General features: G+C 41.3%; 1 protein-coding gene across 1 annotated transcript in view; it reads right to left on the bottom strand.

Annotated features, from left to right (window-relative positions):
* Positions 1-19,009, bottom strand: part of NPC1 (NPC intracellular cholesterol transporter 1) — a 27,201-nt gene extending 8,192 nt beyond the window's left edge. The window contains exons 1-14 of the mRNA XM_055705724.1: positions 18,736-19,009; positions 11,621-11,743; positions 11,007-11,113; positions 10,269-10,444; positions 9,213-9,380; positions 8,333-8,582; positions 6,416-6,492; positions 5,428-5,798; positions 4,838-5,064; positions 4,189-4,289; positions 3,152-3,254; positions 2,031-2,220; positions 1,428-1,610; positions 637-751 (exon numbers count right to left, since the gene is read on the bottom strand). Of these exons, the coding sequence (XP_055561699.1) occupies positions 637-751; positions 1,428-1,610; positions 2,031-2,220; positions 3,152-3,254; positions 4,189-4,289; positions 4,838-5,064; positions 5,428-5,798; positions 6,416-6,492; positions 8,333-8,582; positions 9,213-9,380; positions 10,269-10,444; positions 11,007-11,113; positions 11,621-11,743; positions 18,736-18,816 (2,272 nt within the window). The 5' untranslated portion in view covers positions 18,817-19,009. The remainder of the gene's footprint in view (positions 1-636; positions 752-1,427; positions 1,611-2,030; positions 2,221-3,151; positions 3,255-4,188; positions 4,290-4,837; positions 5,065-5,427; positions 5,799-6,415; positions 6,493-8,332; positions 8,583-9,212; positions 9,381-10,268; positions 10,445-11,006; positions 11,114-11,620; positions 11,744-18,735) is intronic.

Below are 19,009 nucleotides of genomic sequence, written 5' to 3'. Positions count from 1 at the left end.
GCAAACTGAACCAATGGCAAATTGCATTCCAGGTAAACACTGCTATCTGCAAGAAAAGCAAATTCACAGAAGCAAGAACTGCGCAGAAACAACAAGTAATGGAAGTAATTTACTAAGTTCAAAGGAACCATGCAAAGAGGCTCTAGTTTAACTATGTTACCAAGGTTTAGTACACTAAAAAAATATTATGAAAGAATGCCAATTCATACTTGAAGGACAGCAGCATAAGATCCATCTCTAACACGCTGTTAGAGTGAACCTCAAACAGATCTGTTTTAGGGGCATTTTTCCAGGCAGTGGCAAGACGACTGAACGCAATATAGGAGTTGGTAATATACCAAATGTCAGGGTGCACCAAGGTCAAATTTAGACTGGTCGGTTACGACAAAAATCAGTAAAAAGCTCCAGCCTTTCAAGCTGAAAATCTTGACATATTCAGGACTAGATCTTTTTAACTGCCGGTTTCTTAAAGCACTACAGTGCCTATCCCTAGCAAAGGTCAAGTTAAACTTGATTATAGCAATGAACAAGTAAACAAAGCTTCCTTGCTTTAATTTTACATTTTAGTCTTGCACTTGTTCTTGCAACATGCAGATATGATAAGGCCTTTATCTTCAAATATTGAAGAAGTCTTACCAAGAAAGAATGCCACAGTCTCCGAAAAAGATGAGAGAAACATACTGGGTGCCACATCTCCCAAGACTCTACCAATCTGTTTATCCAGAGTTTCACCCTGAAGGCGCTCATCTCTCTGTTTTAAGGCAATAATTTATTGGAATTAGGAATCACACAATTTAGGAAGTTATTTCATATGGCGTAAAACCCCCAAAACCTTTTAAACATCTTTGTTTTCACTGTATTAATGTGAGCTAGATAAAAAGCAGATTATCCAATACAAAAGCAGCATGAACATCCCCTGCTGCCTTGCTTCAAACTGGACTTGGAATACAGTATTAAGTGCAGTAATTCAGCCAAAACTACACACTTGCCAGAGGCAGAGCCAGTTTCAGTGGGTTATTGAGCCTGTCAAATTAGAAAGCTAATTATCCATCAAGGCTTATGACACCAAGTCCCTGGTCTGAAGCATGTAGTTTAGTCCATGATTACTGCTCACAATACACTAAAACTACAAGTGATCAGAGAAGGACATTAAAAATATTATTTGTTTGTACATCATCAGTATGTGGACCACAAACTATGTTAAATGAACTTGATTTCAACCAGCAGTAACAAACAGCAGAGACTGTCAATTTTTTTGTGGAGGTGGAATGTATATAATCTCTGTTCTAAGACCACTAGGTGCCCTGTGAGGGTCCAGAGCTGTTCAGACTGGGCTGAGCACTGGAATGCAGGAGACTGACATTTGAAGCCCGTTAACTTGGAGAAGACAGGCATGTTTAGAAGAATCCGTGTGAAAGAATAGATACCTGAAGTGTCTGGACTATAATGAAAATGTTGTCCACCCCAATAGCCAGCACCAAGAAGGGAATTACTTCTATCACAATCAGTGTCACCGGGATTCCAAAGTAGCTGAAAATGCCTATAGAACACGCCACTGAGCTCAGTACAATCAGGATGCCTGCCATGCCCAGGGAGATCTTTGAATCCACCTAAAAAAAAGTTGTAACGACTGTCAACCAAACCGGCATCATCACATAGAAGATAACAGCAAAGGTAACAAGCCATATTCTCACATTTACTGTAGTTACTAGAAAGTTTACTTTTTCTGGTTCTTTTGAAGATCCAGACTTTTAAAAAAAGCTACATGCCTACACCATGAAGCTACAAGCCTTAAAGCTGAAGTTAACTGCACATGAAGTGAAAACACTTGTTTGAGGCTATGAAGCACACATGAATTGTCAAGTATGACAAGGCTAACACTCCCCCTCCAGCTCCTGCCCAACGAGGACTCAATGCTTTAAGATTGAATATCTTTCCAGAAGGCTGATATTCAAGTCACTTAAAGCTAAGAAAAACTAGTTAGCAAGCTGTAGCTTCAGCGTTTATGGATATGAGAACTACATACATACCAGCAGTCTTCGACAGCTCTGGATATGTCCCAAAGCTATGGAGATGTACATAAACATTACAATATAGCTTATCAACACAATGCCAATATCACTTTTGCTTTCGCGATTGATTTCATCTTCAATACTCCGTTCAGCAGAAAATGATATAGTTAAATTTGGATTATCATAGTTCTTCAAAAAGTTAATAAACCTAGGGGGGGGGGAAAAAAAAAAGTCAGTCACACTTTAAAGGATAAAGCATCTTGTATTAGAAATAATGTAAAATTGCCTTAACCAACTTCCAGGTATCTGTGCGGTACAAAACTGCGCTGCAGCCAGACTACTATTGAGGGACCTTCCTTGTTTTTAAGAGGGGTGCTAGCTACATACCCCTAGAACTCTTAAGTACTAAAAATACACTATACTGAAGTACTTTCCATGTTCTGTCCAGAATTTGAGGACAACCAGGTATCTTGCATAAGCTATTTCAAAGCCTAAGTGCAATTTTCCTCAAAGCTAGACCTAGAAGTACATGCATGAAATACGACTGTGGTTTGCTTGCAGACCTGAAAAATTTATTAGCCCTTACTTCAGCTCTCCTAACTGAAGGGATGTATTTGTGACGCAGGTAGACACTAGTTGTACTTAATCTCAGACTTCCCGGTACAGTAGTTTCTATCCAAACTGTTAACCAGAGTAGTTGGCCTGTGCAAGCCAACATCAGCTCTTCAAGACAAAGCGGATTAAAGCTTTAGGTCCTCATCTGGAAGGAAGAGGTTTTTGAAGTTTAAAGTTTGAGAGTTACAGGATAATGTTAGATCTTTCCATTGGCGGTTATCAGTCCGGTAGATTGAAAAGTCTACCTTTGTAATTCTAACCAAAGTAAAATATTTCAGAGCTACTTATCAGCCAGTACTACCGGACTAGATGGCCACTAACAAGACTAGAACTTATGGCCTACAAAGCAGATGTAGTATGCCAGATAAAGTGAACGTCTTGGGACTGGCATAGTCCACCCTTAACCTGTTTTGCTGCCTCAAAACACATGTACTGAGAAACTAATAGTACAGGTGTTTCATGTATCCACATTCAAAGCTGCCCTAAGTAACGTATGCATCTCAGAATACAGGAAGCCTACTTACTCTTTTTCCCATGCCAAGGCTTTCATTAGCTTTCTTGAGTCATTATAGTAGTTGTTGACGGGAAAAGTAATAACAAGAGCTGTAGCATTATTATAGTTATCATCTGTATAACAGAAAAAAAGAATTGACAGGCATTATGAAATGATAGAGCTTATGTTCTAGTATAGGCTGATACAATTGAGTTTAAAATTAGTATTGTCCACAGCAATCCCATCCCTACAACTCCATTAAATGGAATGTTTAACACCACCAAGTCCTGCAACACACTACTGAAATAATAGAAACCGATAAGCACTCCGAATTGTATTCACTGTTTACCATGCTCATGGTACTCCAACATTAAGTTGTTGCATGGTTAGACAAGGGGCTACTCTATGCTTATGGCTTTCTATCTAGTAAGAAACAGGATGTGGCTTCCCTAATCACTGTGCCTCTCTTACATACTTAGGTTTTGTTTTACTCAATGCAAGTAAAACCCTACAGTTTAATCAAGAAGGGCTTGCCTTCAAAGGCTGGTTTAGTACATTTATGTTTGATGTATCTGTCAAGTTATGTTTAATTGGATAAACTGCTTGAATAAAATTCTGGCTTTAGAGTAATTATGGAAGGATTTCCTCTTGAACACCTTACTCTTTACTGTTTTGTCAGATCAGTGACAAACCTTTATTCTAAATCAAAAGAGCAAAATACATGCATATCCTAGCAGGTCAATTTGAGATACTTCAGGTCTTTACCTAGTCCCCCAAAACTAGGGATCCTTTAGCTGGCCCAAAGCAGACTGAACATTTGCATACTTGTCAACAGGACAAGTATGTTCCAGTAATAGGCTGCTTGTATTTTGCACTGCCAGAGTAGTCTGCCTCCAGTCTCTGAAGAGTTATTTAAAATATCCTTACTTACTGAAATTTAAAAGAACTCCAGTTTCTCTGGAGTACCTTTAAACGCATGCGTTAAATGAGAATGCACCTTTAGGGCCAAAGATGGCACACAAGTATGTACTCTCAAGACTTGAACTGCAATACTGTGTTGCCACCTACCATCATATCCTCCCAACACCAGCCATGGGAATACAGGTCCACCAAATGTTCCTAAGCAGGGATCGTGAAGCAAACTTGTGTCATTCAGTGATGCTGGAGCCCTAAAGAGATCAGCAGCCATAACCATTAGCTTCTGCTTAAAACAGAGGCACAGCACCACAGGACATAAAAGTAAAAAGCTGTTGTAACTGACTATCAAGACAAAAATTAAGACTGCTAGTGATACATAGCACAAGGGCAATGTTTGCTCTGAATTTAGATACAGTCTTAAAGGTCTCTTCCTTATAGCTTTTAAGACAAGAAGTACCTTCTACCCAACTGAACTAGAAACTGAAGTGAAAGCTTCGCAACCACCTTCTGTTACAGAACTTACTCCTCAGAACAATCTGAAACATGTTTAAGGTAAACCAGAGCCAGTGTCTGCACCAAACCAAGTGTAACTGGAAGTCCAATTAAAACATAATTCCTGCTAAAGTACTAGAACACAGAAACACAGGCAATTGATACTAACCTGCAGTTCCATGTAGTATTGAGAGTTTAAGAAGGGGTAAGAAAAGGTTCAAGGGAGTAGTGAGAACTAGCTAGTTTTGTTTGCCAGCCAGATCTAGTTGGCCAACAGTTTGGAAAAGCATGTGATCATACTACGTACCGAACACAGTATAAGAAGTGAGTGTGGTAGTCTGCATAGACAAAGAACTCGTCTCCAATAACATGATCTAGAACAGAATGACTGTTCTGAAAGTAGTTGAGTACACTCAGTATAGTGCAGTTGTTGTTGTAGGGAGCAAGAGGAGCCAGGCAAATGTCTTTCAGCATTACAGTCTCATTGTCAAAAGAAGCAGTTATGTTGACAATAGCATCCTGCAAATCCAAAACCTTGGGGGGGGAAAAAAAAAAGTATAGTTTAAAAGCAGCACAAGAAAGTATTTCTGTTGCAAGACAGGACTTAAGTGCATATACTATATTCCAGTTTCCAGAGACAGTGGCACATGTCAACAGAAGCACATTGCTAGACCTATTATTTCTACAGTCACACTAAGAATACTTACAGGGACTTAGCTTGCAAGTCTACTCTAACAAAGATTTTCAGCAAAAAGCTTTTATGGCAAGACTAGGATTTTGAATATGAATATCTAGTGATTGCTTTGATGGACACATGGCGTTACAGATGGAAGCCAACTCCATATGGTTATACCTGTTAGGTAGGTTTAGGTCTTTGCTCTTGAAAGTCCCAGTTACCTGATGGAGAATCTCTTTGGTGAGCGGGGGCCCAAAAGGTGTATCTGCTCCTGAAGGGTAAGGTGAATAGGTGTCTGGATGGCTCTTTGGTGCTTGAATAATAAGTTGCTCGGTACGAAAGAAAGGCCCAAAGTGTGTGTCAAAGTACTCCTTTTCCTTGCGAGCTTGGCTGCTTGGGGCTGACCAGAGGTCTACAGGGTTTGTAGTTGCTTTAATATATACAAAGCCTGAGCAGCACATTGCTATGAAGACCACAGAGAAGAGGATAACAGGACGTGGATTTCTGACACAGAAAGCCCCCCATGACGTGAATGTCATCCTTAGACCATTTTCAAACCTTTCACCAAGCCTTTCACCACAGGTAATTTTCCCTGTAAGAGAAAGAAGTCAATGTTTGAGAAGTCAGTTAAGCAGCTTTTGTGACACTAGGAAAGATAAAATTTTATTCTAGCTGTGTTTGTAGTAAGCACCAGAAGCTATGCCTACACTGATGGTCAGACCCAGAGACCAAGCCTTGACTGAGGCCAAGGGGGCAGAAACCAGCTTGTACCTAACACTGCCTCACCTAATGTAAGACCGTCTTTTGACAGCAGTAGGCACCACAAATAAAGGCAGGAAGCAGCTAAAAGATAGGTAAGATTAAGATGAACTGTCTCAGCTGCTACACAAAGTCAACTACAGTTCTTTCATGGCATGCTTTGAATGAATACATAGATGGTTAGAACACGATCAAATCATTTTGGATTCATGTTGTCCTCCCTCTGCCCCAGCTACAAAGCACTCCAGAACTTTCTCTTATAGAAAGTAGGTCCATAAACCATGCACCCAGGGCTTCCAGCAAAATAGGGTTAAGTATGATTCCAAAAAGAGAGACAATTACTAGAAGAAATAGAGTCCTGTAAGAATGGATAAGGTCTAACAAAGCTAAAGCTTCAGAGTCCATCCACAGGAAGGCACCGAAGCCAGCTTTCTCTTATTCAAGACATACCATTGTCACGATGGGAATTCACAGAAAAGGCTATATTGCTGTCAATTGGTGTGTACTCTGAGACAAAGTGCCGCCTCCTGCAAGACAGAGAGAAAGCTATGTTACTGTAGAAAGGGGAGCAGGGTAAGAGTAGAGCCCACTGCTAGTAATAAATCTGATATTTTACTCCTCCAGAATCTAGAGGTGCTGTGCTCCCCTTGCATCTATTCACTCAAGAGCAGCAATCTCCAGCTTTATGATCCTTTGGAACAACTTGCAGCCATGTTAACAGTCTTAAACTTTTCCAGCTTGGATCAAGCATATGTTCTTTACGCATATTTAGAAGATCAGTAGCATTAACAGCTCAGAATTTTTAAATTGATCATAAGAATGATAATATTTGCAAGAGATTTCTAGATTAGAAATATTTTATTTCCGTCAAACTGCTTGAGCTACACCTACTTAGCCTGAAGAAGTGGCGAAGCAAAGGAAAAGGGCAGTAAGGTACATTTTCTGTCCTGAAAGACAGGCAAGTTATAGCACAGAACACTCATGATAGACCTATATTGCTTATACTCATTCCCAATACCCAGGGCAGGAGAAATTCAATAGCCTCCTCACAGTAATCTAATCGGATCACGGCAACTGTCAACCACATCGCAAACACCCCTACCATTTAATGTAGTTTACTATGCATGTTGCCCAGTACCATAAGGCTATAAGCATGTAGTAAGCATGTTGTACTCACTATCCCTTTCCATGCAGGTTTAATTCTTATTATACAGCAATTTCAGATTACTGGTCATAACTGACTAATATTGAAGTTACACCAAAAAATACTGCCATACTTAAGGCTATTAGGGAGTGGAAGCATCTGGAAAGTGTTATTAAGAAATAATATGTTGTCACTGCTCTGGATTGCTAGCACACCCACACCCAAGCATTTATAGCTACAGCTACTAGTGCACTTCACTAGCAAGTATCACATAGCACAGAAGCTGGCTTGCTGTCCCTTACTTTTCCTTAGCTTCCTATTCTGGAAAAAACTAAACAAAAGCTGACCTTCCAGTAACTATAGCATTTTGTAAATTATTCATGACTTAGTTTGCAATAGGGCAGTGATTGTTTTGTTCAATTATTAGTCCACAGAAACTGCTATGAATTGCATGTGGCTGCTAATACTAGACCTTGCTCTTGCAGCGGTCTTGAATTGACTTGTTACAATCCCATTACCTTCAAGTCAAACTTTTAGTGATTCTTTGCCCTCAGCCACATTTCCTGGCAAACTGAAGTGTTAAAACACTTTGCTGTACATGTAAAAGCCAGAAGTAACAGAGATTTTACTGAAACACTGCATGGGGTAAACGGGCCTCTCCACTGTTGGCATTTTCCAGCTCATTCCAACTGCAACTTAAGGAACAAGCTATTTCAAGAAAATAACATGATTGCATTTTTAGTCATATGGGTTCTCCAAGACATTAGTTTATTACTGTACTGACCTAGTCTTAAGCATTGTAAAACCCCACAGCTTCCAAAGAAGTTTGACATTTGAGTATGAAGGCAGTTCACCGCTCCTAGAAAGCAGTACTTTGAGGTTACCTTAATGCACACCAGCCAAGAACAGACACAGCTGAACTGAGACTTTACTCTTTACCACAAAGGCTTAACATCTATCAGATGAAGCAGATACATTCCCCAGACTTCTACATACTCAAGTTCTTGCTTATGAAAGTTGTAGGTTTGTGTATTTGACCCTGTAACTGGGGATGTTATGAGTTACACATCAACTAAACTGTCTTCTTTACTCTCCACCACATTGTTTTAGGGCGTGTCCCAACACCTACAAGTATAAGCATCTGCTATAGAACACAATTTTCGGCTGGGTGAAGAAGTAGAGGAAAAGCAAGTGACTTTCAGAGCTGAGCATTTTGATTTTACCTGTAACACCAGACTCCAAAAACTAGTGCAAAAAATACAAGTAGAAATCCCATGTAGGAGATCCACATTATGACATATACAGCATCCAAACCAAACAGAAGCCAAGGAGCAGGCAATGGAGGGGGTTGAGGTTTTGGACCGCAAACAATTGAACAGTCCTGACAGCTGCATGGTCCTGTCAAATCATCCACAGACTCATTACAGCCTTTGGTAGCATTGTTCATAGGTTTCATTCCATGGACAGGAACATCTGTGACAAACCACAAGTTACAAAGCCAGTTTACTACCAAGTAAAAATTCAGATCTTCAACAAAACATTCTCAGTTAAATGAGTTAACCCTTTATATGAAAGCTCCTAGCCTCTATATAGGGCAGCTTTTCTTTGCCTTACAGCTGAAGCCACCGCTACCTTTTCCATAGCAGGTACCAACTACTTACGGTTGTCTACTGACTGGTCATGTTTTAGAACACTTCAGTCTGTAAAACCAACAAGCAAATACTTTTATCATCCCAGCAATGATTTGTTACCCCCCTCATCTGTTCAGATCATGATTATGTGCAAAAGTTTCCTTACAAAGAAATCCTAAAGAATCAGGGTACCACCCTAGTTTCCCCAAGGAATACAAGCTATCTAGTTGCCTAAACTCAGTCCATTGCTTAATGAGTTTTGAGATCTATACAGCAATAAGCTGTAGACAAAGTAAGCATGAAGTACAACTTCCATGCAGAAACAGATTTTTTTTTTTTAAACTTACATTGCTTTGAAAGTCTCTGACTGCAGATATTTATAGCTGGGCAGCTGTTCAGCAGACCAGTACACTAGCTATAGTACGCAGCCTTTAACAGAAGCTTCAGAGGCAAGGAGTGTTCAGTTTCTTACCTGAAAAGACAGGAATAATGCTGAAAGGAGTTTGTCCATTGTCTTTGCTAAACATGTACTCAATCCAGTTGGTTGCATTGCAGTCCTTGACATCCTTCCCACAGAGCAGCCCCAGTGCTTTAACATTACTTGATGGAGCCTCCACATCTTTGCAGGCATTATACATTGCTAGGAAGAGTAAACAAAGACAAGAGTCATAAACCAATGTTACTGTTGAGTGAGCACTACAAGCACTTCCAACAATTACAGACACACCAAGTTCAAAGAACATGCTTATAGCTTTCAAGAGGAAACATCCTAACAATAGTGGAATAATGTTTTCAGTTGTATTTAGAGTATGTAAGGTTGCAGTGCTGTGTAACAGAGTAGGCCTTACTCTTAGTCCGAGTAAGTCACCTGAAGCTGCGTTACCCTAGAACCTACTTTACTGTTTGAGAGGGAACAGCACTTAATATAAGGTTCCATTCAGGGGAAGTCATGACAAATATTTAAGGTACTTTTGACCTCTAGGCCATATATGACTTTCAAGTGTCTCATAACTTGACTAAATATCACTGCACAAAGTAAACAAAGACCGAATTAATGCTTCAAGCTTGCTATAAAACAAAAACACAACCCAAATTTGTTCGTTTTTTTAAAAAAATCTTTGGGTTTGACATAGGACTACAACAGTCCATTCAAGAGCAATGAGTGCCTCTTAGAAAACCACTGTAGTGCACTGTGTACAAACTTTACTATCATATACTTGCCAGACAGTTTCAGTATCAGGTAGGCTTTGGACATTCAGTATTTGGCAACAACTTTGTTTTTCTGAAGTTAACGTCCAGTACGAGCTGTGTCTTCAAAAACACTGTTATTAACAGTGTCAGTGTAATGTCTCCTACCCAAGCAGACGTTAGTGTTGAAATTTCAAGGGGGACCTACTGGTACCTATTTGATGCCTCAAACTTTGAAAGACAGTCAAAGAGATGTTTCCCCCCCTCTCAGTTCTTCCTGAGAAAGCATTGGTCTTGTTACCTTGACAAAAGCCTAGGTAAGTTAACACACTTTACTCACCATTTGCAAAGCGTTCTCCAATAAAGTACTGCAGCTCTGTAATGCTACTTTTGTTCTCTTTTGAAATTGGATCATCATAAGGTATGGTGCTTGTAACATTCAAAAAGTCAGACTGATTTGGACTGCAAGTCAGTTCACAGAAGAGGTTTATCAAGTTGTAAAAACATGATGGACATCTGGGTGGGAAAGTCAACGAACAGCAATCAGATTAAGAGATAAAGATGGAAGGCATATTGATCTAATGTACAGAGCAAGCATAAACATTCTGTTCAGACTGACAGAACAAAGTATTTAAATTCTGCAAGTTTTTATCAGCAATACAACATTAGTTGGCACTTAAAATTCCTCAATACTCCATCAGTAGCATCAGCTTCATTCACTAGCAGAACTGCCTACCTCAAACAGCAGACACAAGTAGAATCTGAAGGAAAACACAACTGCTGCTAGCAAGAAGACTTCTGTTAGAACAAAAAACTGAACAGTACTTTATGTCACTCTGAAGGCTTCATTAAAAATACAGTAGCTTGAGACTAAGGTAATGTTGATTCTACCAGCAAACTGAACCCAGACTGCAAGTAGTTGTTTCATGAAATTAAAGGATAAGAAAGTCACTCCAAGAGCTTGCTCCAATAAGCCTTTAAATGAAGTTACCGTCTTTTCTACAGTCTGCTTAAACAGAGTCTTATGTTTTCTTATTGCATTACAAAGCTATAGTTGCTTTGCTATTCATTAGCATACCTGGAGAGAAACTGCAGAGGCAGCTGCAAGTTGTTTTTCAAAGTCTGAAGCTGATGAACATCACAGCAAGTGCTAACATTGCCAAAGAACAAACCTGGACAGAGTTCCTTAAATGAAAACAATAGTGAGATTGGGAGTGGAGGAAGGAAAAGCATGTTTAAGACTTCAGAACTTGTTATAGGTATGGGTTCTGCTTCATATTTCAAAGACAGTAGCTGTTGCTGTGGGAGATGCACAGAAAAAAAATAAATCAGTCTAGCCAATGAGATTTTTTAAAGAACAGGAAAAACCACCACATTTGGTTCAAGGCATCACTTCCTTTTAAAAAGCTCCTTCAGATGATCTTTAGTCACCAAGTTCTATATATAGAATGATAATGGAAGGTTATGTTTGTGAAAGCCTGTAATCACATGCTAGAGACCTCTCATTTCTGAACAGTAACTGAGGTGTACTACTCTCACACAGCTGGGGCTATGAGCTACACTTGAGAAAACAGATTATCTGTTCTTTCATCAAGTTAAGACAAAAAAGCTAAAGGTCATAGCACAGGTCCAACAGAACACAATAAAGAACTCCAAAGTGTAGAATTATTTTCAGCTCCCAAAGAAGCTCACCTGCATTAAGTCATAGCCATCCTCTGGTAGTGCTATTGGTGGTCCATCATAAGCACAGTTGTATCTCTTGTCTCCAGAAGCAAGTCCACATTCTCCATACCAGACACACGATTGTGGAAGTACCTAATCAACATGAGATAACCAATTAACTGCAAGAAATAGTTGCCATATTCCTCTGCTACTGTAGAGTTTATGTGCTACCATTCCAAAAGTAATTTGCAGTCCAGATTAGGTAACTTCCTGCTAATTTAAACATCAGCATGTACTACATAAAACACCCATTAACAAAAGCATGGATTTTTTGACAGGTTGCACATCACCACCGATCTCCGGCTCACCTCCCCACCTTTCCTTGCCCAGTCTACAAACATGCAGTACACTTTCTATAGTTAAGACCAAGTGTAAGAGTTAAGAAAAGCCTAAATCAATACTTGAAAAGCATCTCAAATATTCAAATATAAGGTGATGTAGAAAATGTGTTCATGCAAGACAATGCATATGATTAGCAGGTTAAATTGTCACTTTAGAGCACGAGTCTGTATGTGGAGAGAAGTATATTGTTTATATGCATTGTATCAGTTCTTCCTGCCACCTTTTAATCCTTCTTGCAAACTCAGTCACAGTGACAGACTGAGGAAGTAGCAGCATAAAGAGGATTTTGAAACATGACTTCACAGCTCTGCACTCACCATAGAATGCCATATATTGTCACAATCTTAAAGGATGCTCTCCACCACTTTCAAACTTAAGCATACAACATTTAAATGGGCTTACAGTGCCAAGTAAATAAAAGCTTCAAGACTGATTTTGAAGATATTTCAATTTAAGGGACTATGGAAAAAAATCAGAAATCTCTTCATATGTATAAAATAAACTGAAAAAGGCTAAGAGCCTCTTGCAAACCTTGTTTTTTGTCCAGTGATACCAACCCCAAGACATCTGAAATGCTAAACCAAAATATTTATTCTGAAAATTAAAACATTTAATACAATAACAAGTTATTTACAGCAAAATCTTTAAGACAGCTTCAAGGTTTTCCTGTGCACCTGGGCTACAAGTAGAAAGCAGACTGCACAAACATCTACTACACTTCTGCCAGCTCTGATCAGAAGTTTGCATGGTACAGGCAGAGAGATAACCCACCTGTTTTTATCTCCTGAACAACTTTGACCTAACATTTTCAGAGAAACACCATATGCTTACACTGCAGGGACAGACTGCCATGCTTTGTGCTTGACCATGAATAGCACTGTTTACTGACTGGTGAAGCCCCTGAAAAGCTGTATTCAAAATACTCAAGAGCTACCCAGAATTATGCCTCCACAACATCCATTTTGTTCTGAACACCACTAACAGTTCTTCAAAGTACATCAGTAATTTTTTATTTTTTTTTTTAAATCAGGGACAGTAACCATCAACAGTTTACCTGACCCTGTTTGAATTGTTTCCCCATTAACTTAACCTAGACAACATGGCCCAATTCAAAGTTACTCACTATAAGCCAGGTCCATAAGTCAGTTAAGTACCACCCATCCAGATCACAATCTCTTTTGTCTACTCTTGCATTTCTTTGAACTAAACCTATAACCATCTGCTAAGTATCACCATAATCTTACAAATTAGAAAGCACCCCTTAAGGTGCAAAACACTGAGTGTTTAACACCAGCACAAGCCAAAAAGTTAGTCTCCAGGTTATGGGAATTTATTTACAGAAACTACATTGTAAATTTGTTCATGTATCAAATTAATCTACAGACATTAACACTTTTTGATGCAAATTTAGAAGTCACTGTCTTCACCTCTGCTTCCTCATACCTGTATACCTCAGTGCTACTAGCAAACAATCTATAGTGGGAAAAGAAAATTGTCTGTATGCACAAGTGTCAGAAGAGACTTAGTCATCTCCTCAAGCAGAGCAGATTCACTGTTATTCCTGCAAAAAGGCAAAGAATTTTTAACTGCTTACTACTGCCTGTGAGAAGAGAATTAGGTATTTCTTCAATATCAGGCTGGCTTCCATGTTTAGTCTAGAATAGGTTATAATCATACTTTCCAGGAACACTTTCCAAACAAGACTTTCTGTGCTTCATGAAATCTTGTTATTGAACACTTCATTTTTAAGTCCCACAAAGTTATCAGCCTACTCCTTTCAGAAAGATTTAGCTTCCTCCAAAGTAGAAAGTGTGGGAAAATAATGCAGTTACCAGTTACAAAAACAAAAACAAACACAAACCAGAAACCTCACACTTATCAGGGTACTTCTAACACAGAAAAACTTCAAAAATGTTACTGCCTGATTGGGTAGCTGAACTTTACTTCAAAAAACCAGAACTATCTGTATTTCAAGGTAACACTTCCTTGGTTATAAATGTGCAGATACAAAATAAAATACAAGCTGTATTGGCAAAAAACCTTTGTAGGTAAACTTATAGACATCATTTTCAGGACAGAACATAAAGCAACTTACTTGTGTATGACACTTGGTCAGGCACCAAAAAGCATTCAGCTAAACACACAACAAAATAAAGCATGATGAGGCATTTTGGACCAGTGTTAGTTTACACCTGTAATGTGAATAAAGAACTTGGAACCATATTAGCGAGGTTCCACATCAATAAAACCTATAAAGGAAAAAGTAACATGTTTATCACTCAGGATTTCAGCTTGTTTAGAAAAGCTGAGCAAGCAAGTTACTTTTAACTGCTAGAACACTTACACCTAGAAGTGCAAGTCTGAAAGCTCCATTTCAGTATTAACACCAAGAATGCAGATTCAGAGACAATCTAAGATTGGGTATTTATGCCATGACCTAGCAGGATCTCACTAATAAAATTCTGAATTTGTTTTCTGAACTGGTAAGCTTTGCTGATCTTTGATTTATAGTGGTTGAATCAAGTCAATAAGCCTAAAGACACCAAATCAGTCAAAGACAGCAGCCTAAAGTCACCAACATAGCTCTCGGACATTAACAAGTCAATAGCATGTTCATCAGTGAGTCAGCCATAAAATATGGGAGAGGGCTGGTCTCCTAGGGTTCAGACGCTATTCAGGGATACTACAAGTAACTAAGTAACTACCCCATTACCCCTGATAAGATATAGCTAGAAGTTCTCCCCCCCAAAAAACGTCTAGTAAAAGCTAGCTTTACAGAGTAAGACAAGTACTTTGCTCTTTCCATTCTTTCAGAAGAACATTCTTGCACTGGTAGGAAAAGAGGGGGGGATGAGGTAGGTGTAGTTTTAAATAAGTCCTAGTTAACAAAGCTACTGCTTGCAGAGTCAGATTTTTCAAGTCACTTAAGATTTGGGTGAACAATCATCTTTCTTAGACAGGCGAGAGCCCTTGTAGCCCCAAGATTAACAGAGAAATGCTGTGTTGAACTCAACTGCTGTCTGAATAAGACAAGATACTCCATAAGACTAACACAGGGTTGAGTTTGGGTTTGTGATTAAAAAAAAAAAACATTAGTAAGTGTTCCACATTTTAAAATGGCTCTTTCCTAAGTACTTCACAGAGCAATAGCAATATAACTTTAGGCTAAGGCTGCCCCCAGCGCAATTTATGAACCATATGGCAGTACACTAACATTAGCCTTCAATACATCCCCAGAGTTCAGAAAAGTATATTTCTCCTTCTGGTAAACTCACTCTGAAGAGATATTTCACCTCAGGTCAGAGCTCCAGGAGCCCTAATAACAAATTTGCACACAAACAAGTATGGACATTTCACAACTACTAACATTCTACAAAGGTTCTGTTACAGCTTTCTGGTTCTCAGGCATTATAATTTGTTTGCAATAAAATTAGCATTCCAACAGATCATAAACACATTTACTTCAGTCGAAGTTTATTTCAACATGCAGTTGAAGAAATCAACCTTCCATGCTTCCACCAACATTAGCCATCACCAACAACGAATATGTAGCTGTCAAACAGACAAAGAACAATGATGATGTTGTATACAGAAACAGCAACTATTTGTAGTCTTGCAAATACCAGATGACAAGTGAACATTGTTCGGCTCTCCAAATTAAAATTAGTAATACATGGAAGAGGCAACAGCATCAGATACAGCTGTTTCTCCTTCCTTCATCTAGAATGGTACATCTGGAATCTTGCAGGGCAAGAAGACACCAGGGAACAGCATACTTGCCTGCTTGCCTCCCCACACCCACCCCCCCATGCCCCCACTATCTAGTCCACAACCCACTTAATAGCTGGTATTGCCCACTGGATTGAGAAACTGAGTTTGGGGAAACAACACCATGTTACCCTTAACAAAGGTAACACTAGTTTCTGGAAACAGGTGACCAGGTCAAGTTTGCAACCTGCCCCTGAAGTTACATGTTAACTCACAGTCCTCCCTATGACAGGAGGTCCATGGACTACAGGAAACTTCACAAGCTTAATTCTTATTCCATCTCTTTCAGTGATTTGTTCAGAGGCAGCCAATTCAGAGACAAGCTTTGCCTGCCAAACCCCTCCTGTTCCTTTGCTCATAGGTAAAAGGGACTGTTGCCTTTCAGACAAAAAACCATCAGTAGCTGCTTCTGGTCAGACAAAGCCAGCCCCAGTTTTGGAGCTACCCAAGCACACTCCACATATCACAGGAAGGCCAAGTAGGAAGGGAAAGTTTCAATAACAGCAATAGTTCAGTATCTGTGGGAGTAAGCTGGTGTTAGCTGACAATGACTTATTGGAAAAAATACAGACCTACTGCATGCATGATCAGAAAGCTCAGGGCTCCTAGCTAGCAGCTGTCTGCAGCTAAGGCCATCTGCACAAAAATCTCTGATGCCTTGCAGGGGAACAGTAATACTGCACAACACTTGTTTTGTCTACTGCCCAGCAAAATACTATGCAGTTCTACCAGTCATTCCCTTCAGTCACCTCTCCCCTTCTAAGACAGCTTCCTCACTTTCCATCCAGAGAGACTACAAACAAGTCACTCCTGATTTTCCAGGAAGTAACTTAGTGAAGTGGTTACTGTCTTGTTCTGAAGCTACATTGTCATCCCTGCCAAGCAAGCTGCTCCACACAGGCATTTCAAAACTCTGTGTCCAAGGTCATGAAACTGCACACTGCAGGCCACTTGGCAAGTCAGAGAGCAGCACCTGCCATTAACATCCTCCCGTAGGATTTCAGAAACTCAAATACATCGTACAGCTTGGGAACCCAGCTTTCTTGTAGATAAGAAATCTGTGTCCAGCCTTGCTTACCCACTAACTTGACAGCTTGTGGTTTATACAAGGATCAATGAAATAGCTGCCATTAAGCACAAGAGACCCCACAGTGGGACATTCACAGAACAAGAGAAGTTACAAGACTTCATCCTCCTGTAAGTTCATATTTAGAACAGGACTAAGGAAGCCAAGATTTTCAATGTAATTCTTGGATGGCATTAATGGGTAGTTAACCATCAATTAGTAATGGGTTAGCTGGCACAAACCTTGCATCATACACTGTTTGGTGTTAAAGGTACATGCTATACAGACTGAAGACTTCAAGTTCATTGTGAAAGTGTACCTAACAGAAGGATTGCAAACTGAAACGTGACTCTACTCCACTGACTTCAGGTTCACCTCCACAATGCTTCTCTTCTGCAAGCATCTAATACTATATAGGCTCAGCCCAACTGAAAGACCAGCATCTCTTTGAAAGATAAAGGTCCACTTTGTGTAGTGTTAGTCTGAACAAGAGTTAACACCAAAACCCCTCAAATTTTGCCTTTACTTTTGTAAAGCTGAAACCTGCATGGTTAAAGTAATTTTACAATATTTACTTCTTATGAACCACAAAGCCACATCCTCTGCAAGGATCCCCTAAATCTTAGGGGAACTTGTTTCAAGCTCCTCTAGCTCAGCATTCTTCTGTCATCTAAAGGAAAGCATTTTGTCATTTCCTTACCAGCCTAGGACACACCTCATTGCTACAAGATGGTATCTCCCTCCAAAAACCTTACAGAAAGGAGTGTTGTTAAGCTGTGAAGTCCAGTGCCTACCCACCTGAAGATCATGAGTCATTACTAAGCAATCAGCTTCTCCAGTGGTAACAGAGGAATGAATTCCTAGTTCAAGCTCTTCAGAGGTTGTTTGAGGAGGACAGGAGAACATCAGCACACACACAGGATGACAAACTTGTGAGTTTAAAAAGGGTTAAGCATAGAGCTTGACCTAGAAAGTATGTTTCCAAGTCTGTTAGAAGGAAGCGGGGAAAAAACAAACCACCAAGGCTTACAAGACACTCCTGGTTTCTCCAGAGGAGTGTGGAGGCATTTCACTCCTATTGGACTACAGCACAAACAGCACACGACTGACAAGAGTGAAGCTTTTACAGTACTTTTTTCCTGGAGTATCAAGAAGTCCAACTTACTCTAGTCATTAGTTTTAAAGGAAACATGTAGTCTTCATACTGACACATCGATAAACAGCAGATACTACTACACACAGATTATTACTTCCAAGAAGCTGTCACCCAGCATAATAAACACTCTAAGCAAACCGAACCAGACAGCGAGGACATATGGGAGCCTCTGCACGAACATGTGACTGTGCGGCCACTCACATGCCCAGGGCATTGCATAACCAGGGTACACCACAGGAACGCGGCATCCCGGGCAGCTGCTGCGTGCAATAGCGGGGCACTAGGGCCGGCCAGAAGTTGGAGCTCGCTAAGCCCGAGCACGCCCGCTTTGGCGCCCAGGTGCTCCCGGGCGGGCCTGCTGTGTCACCGGGCTGTCCCGCACCCCCGCCTCGCCCCGGCCCTCGCCCCCAGCCCGCCCGGCGCCAGCGCGAGGAGCGAGGGAAGGGGAGGGAGCGCCCCACCGGGGACGACGGGGAGCGCCCCGGGACCACTCGCCCCCTCCGCGCCAGCCCCGCGGCCGGGCCCACACCTGGCGGCGGACGGGACAGCCCGCCCCTCAAGCCGGTTTCCCCGCCCGGGAGACACCCGGCTTCAGGCTGCGCGGAGAGCCGCCGCGGCTCCCCCCAGCCCTGAAGCACCACGCGGGGGGATGCCGCCCCCCACGGCGGGCACCCGCTGCTCCCTCTCCTGCCGACGGTGCCAGGAGGCCCGGCGCCCCCCACCGCAGGCACAGCCGCCCCGCGGGGGACTCACCCGCGCCGGCGACAGAAGCAGGAGGACGAGGACGAGCAGGCCGAGGCCGCCCCGCCCAGGGCTGCCTTGCGGGCTCCCCATGGCGGCGCGGGCAGGAGCGCGGGGGGCCGGCAGAGCTCTCGGCCACAGCACCGAGAGGAGGCGAAGAGACAGCTGAGGAGGCGGCGGCGGGCAGACGCGGCGGCGCAGGTCCGGAAGGGCCGCTCTCGCCAGGCCGGGCGGTGCTGCCAGCCCCGCCGCCGGCCCCTTCGAGGAGCGGCAGGGGGGACGCGCC

Source organism: Falco cherrug, chromosome 3 (genome assembly GCF_023634085.1).
Source record: "Falco cherrug isolate bFalChe1 chromosome 3, bFalChe1.pri, whole genome shotgun sequence".
NCBI lineage: Eukaryota > Metazoa > Chordata > Aves > Falconiformes > Falconidae > Falco > Falco cherrug.
The sequence above is the reverse complement of the archived record's forward strand: the minus strand, read 5'-3'. Positions and strand labels throughout refer to the sequence as shown.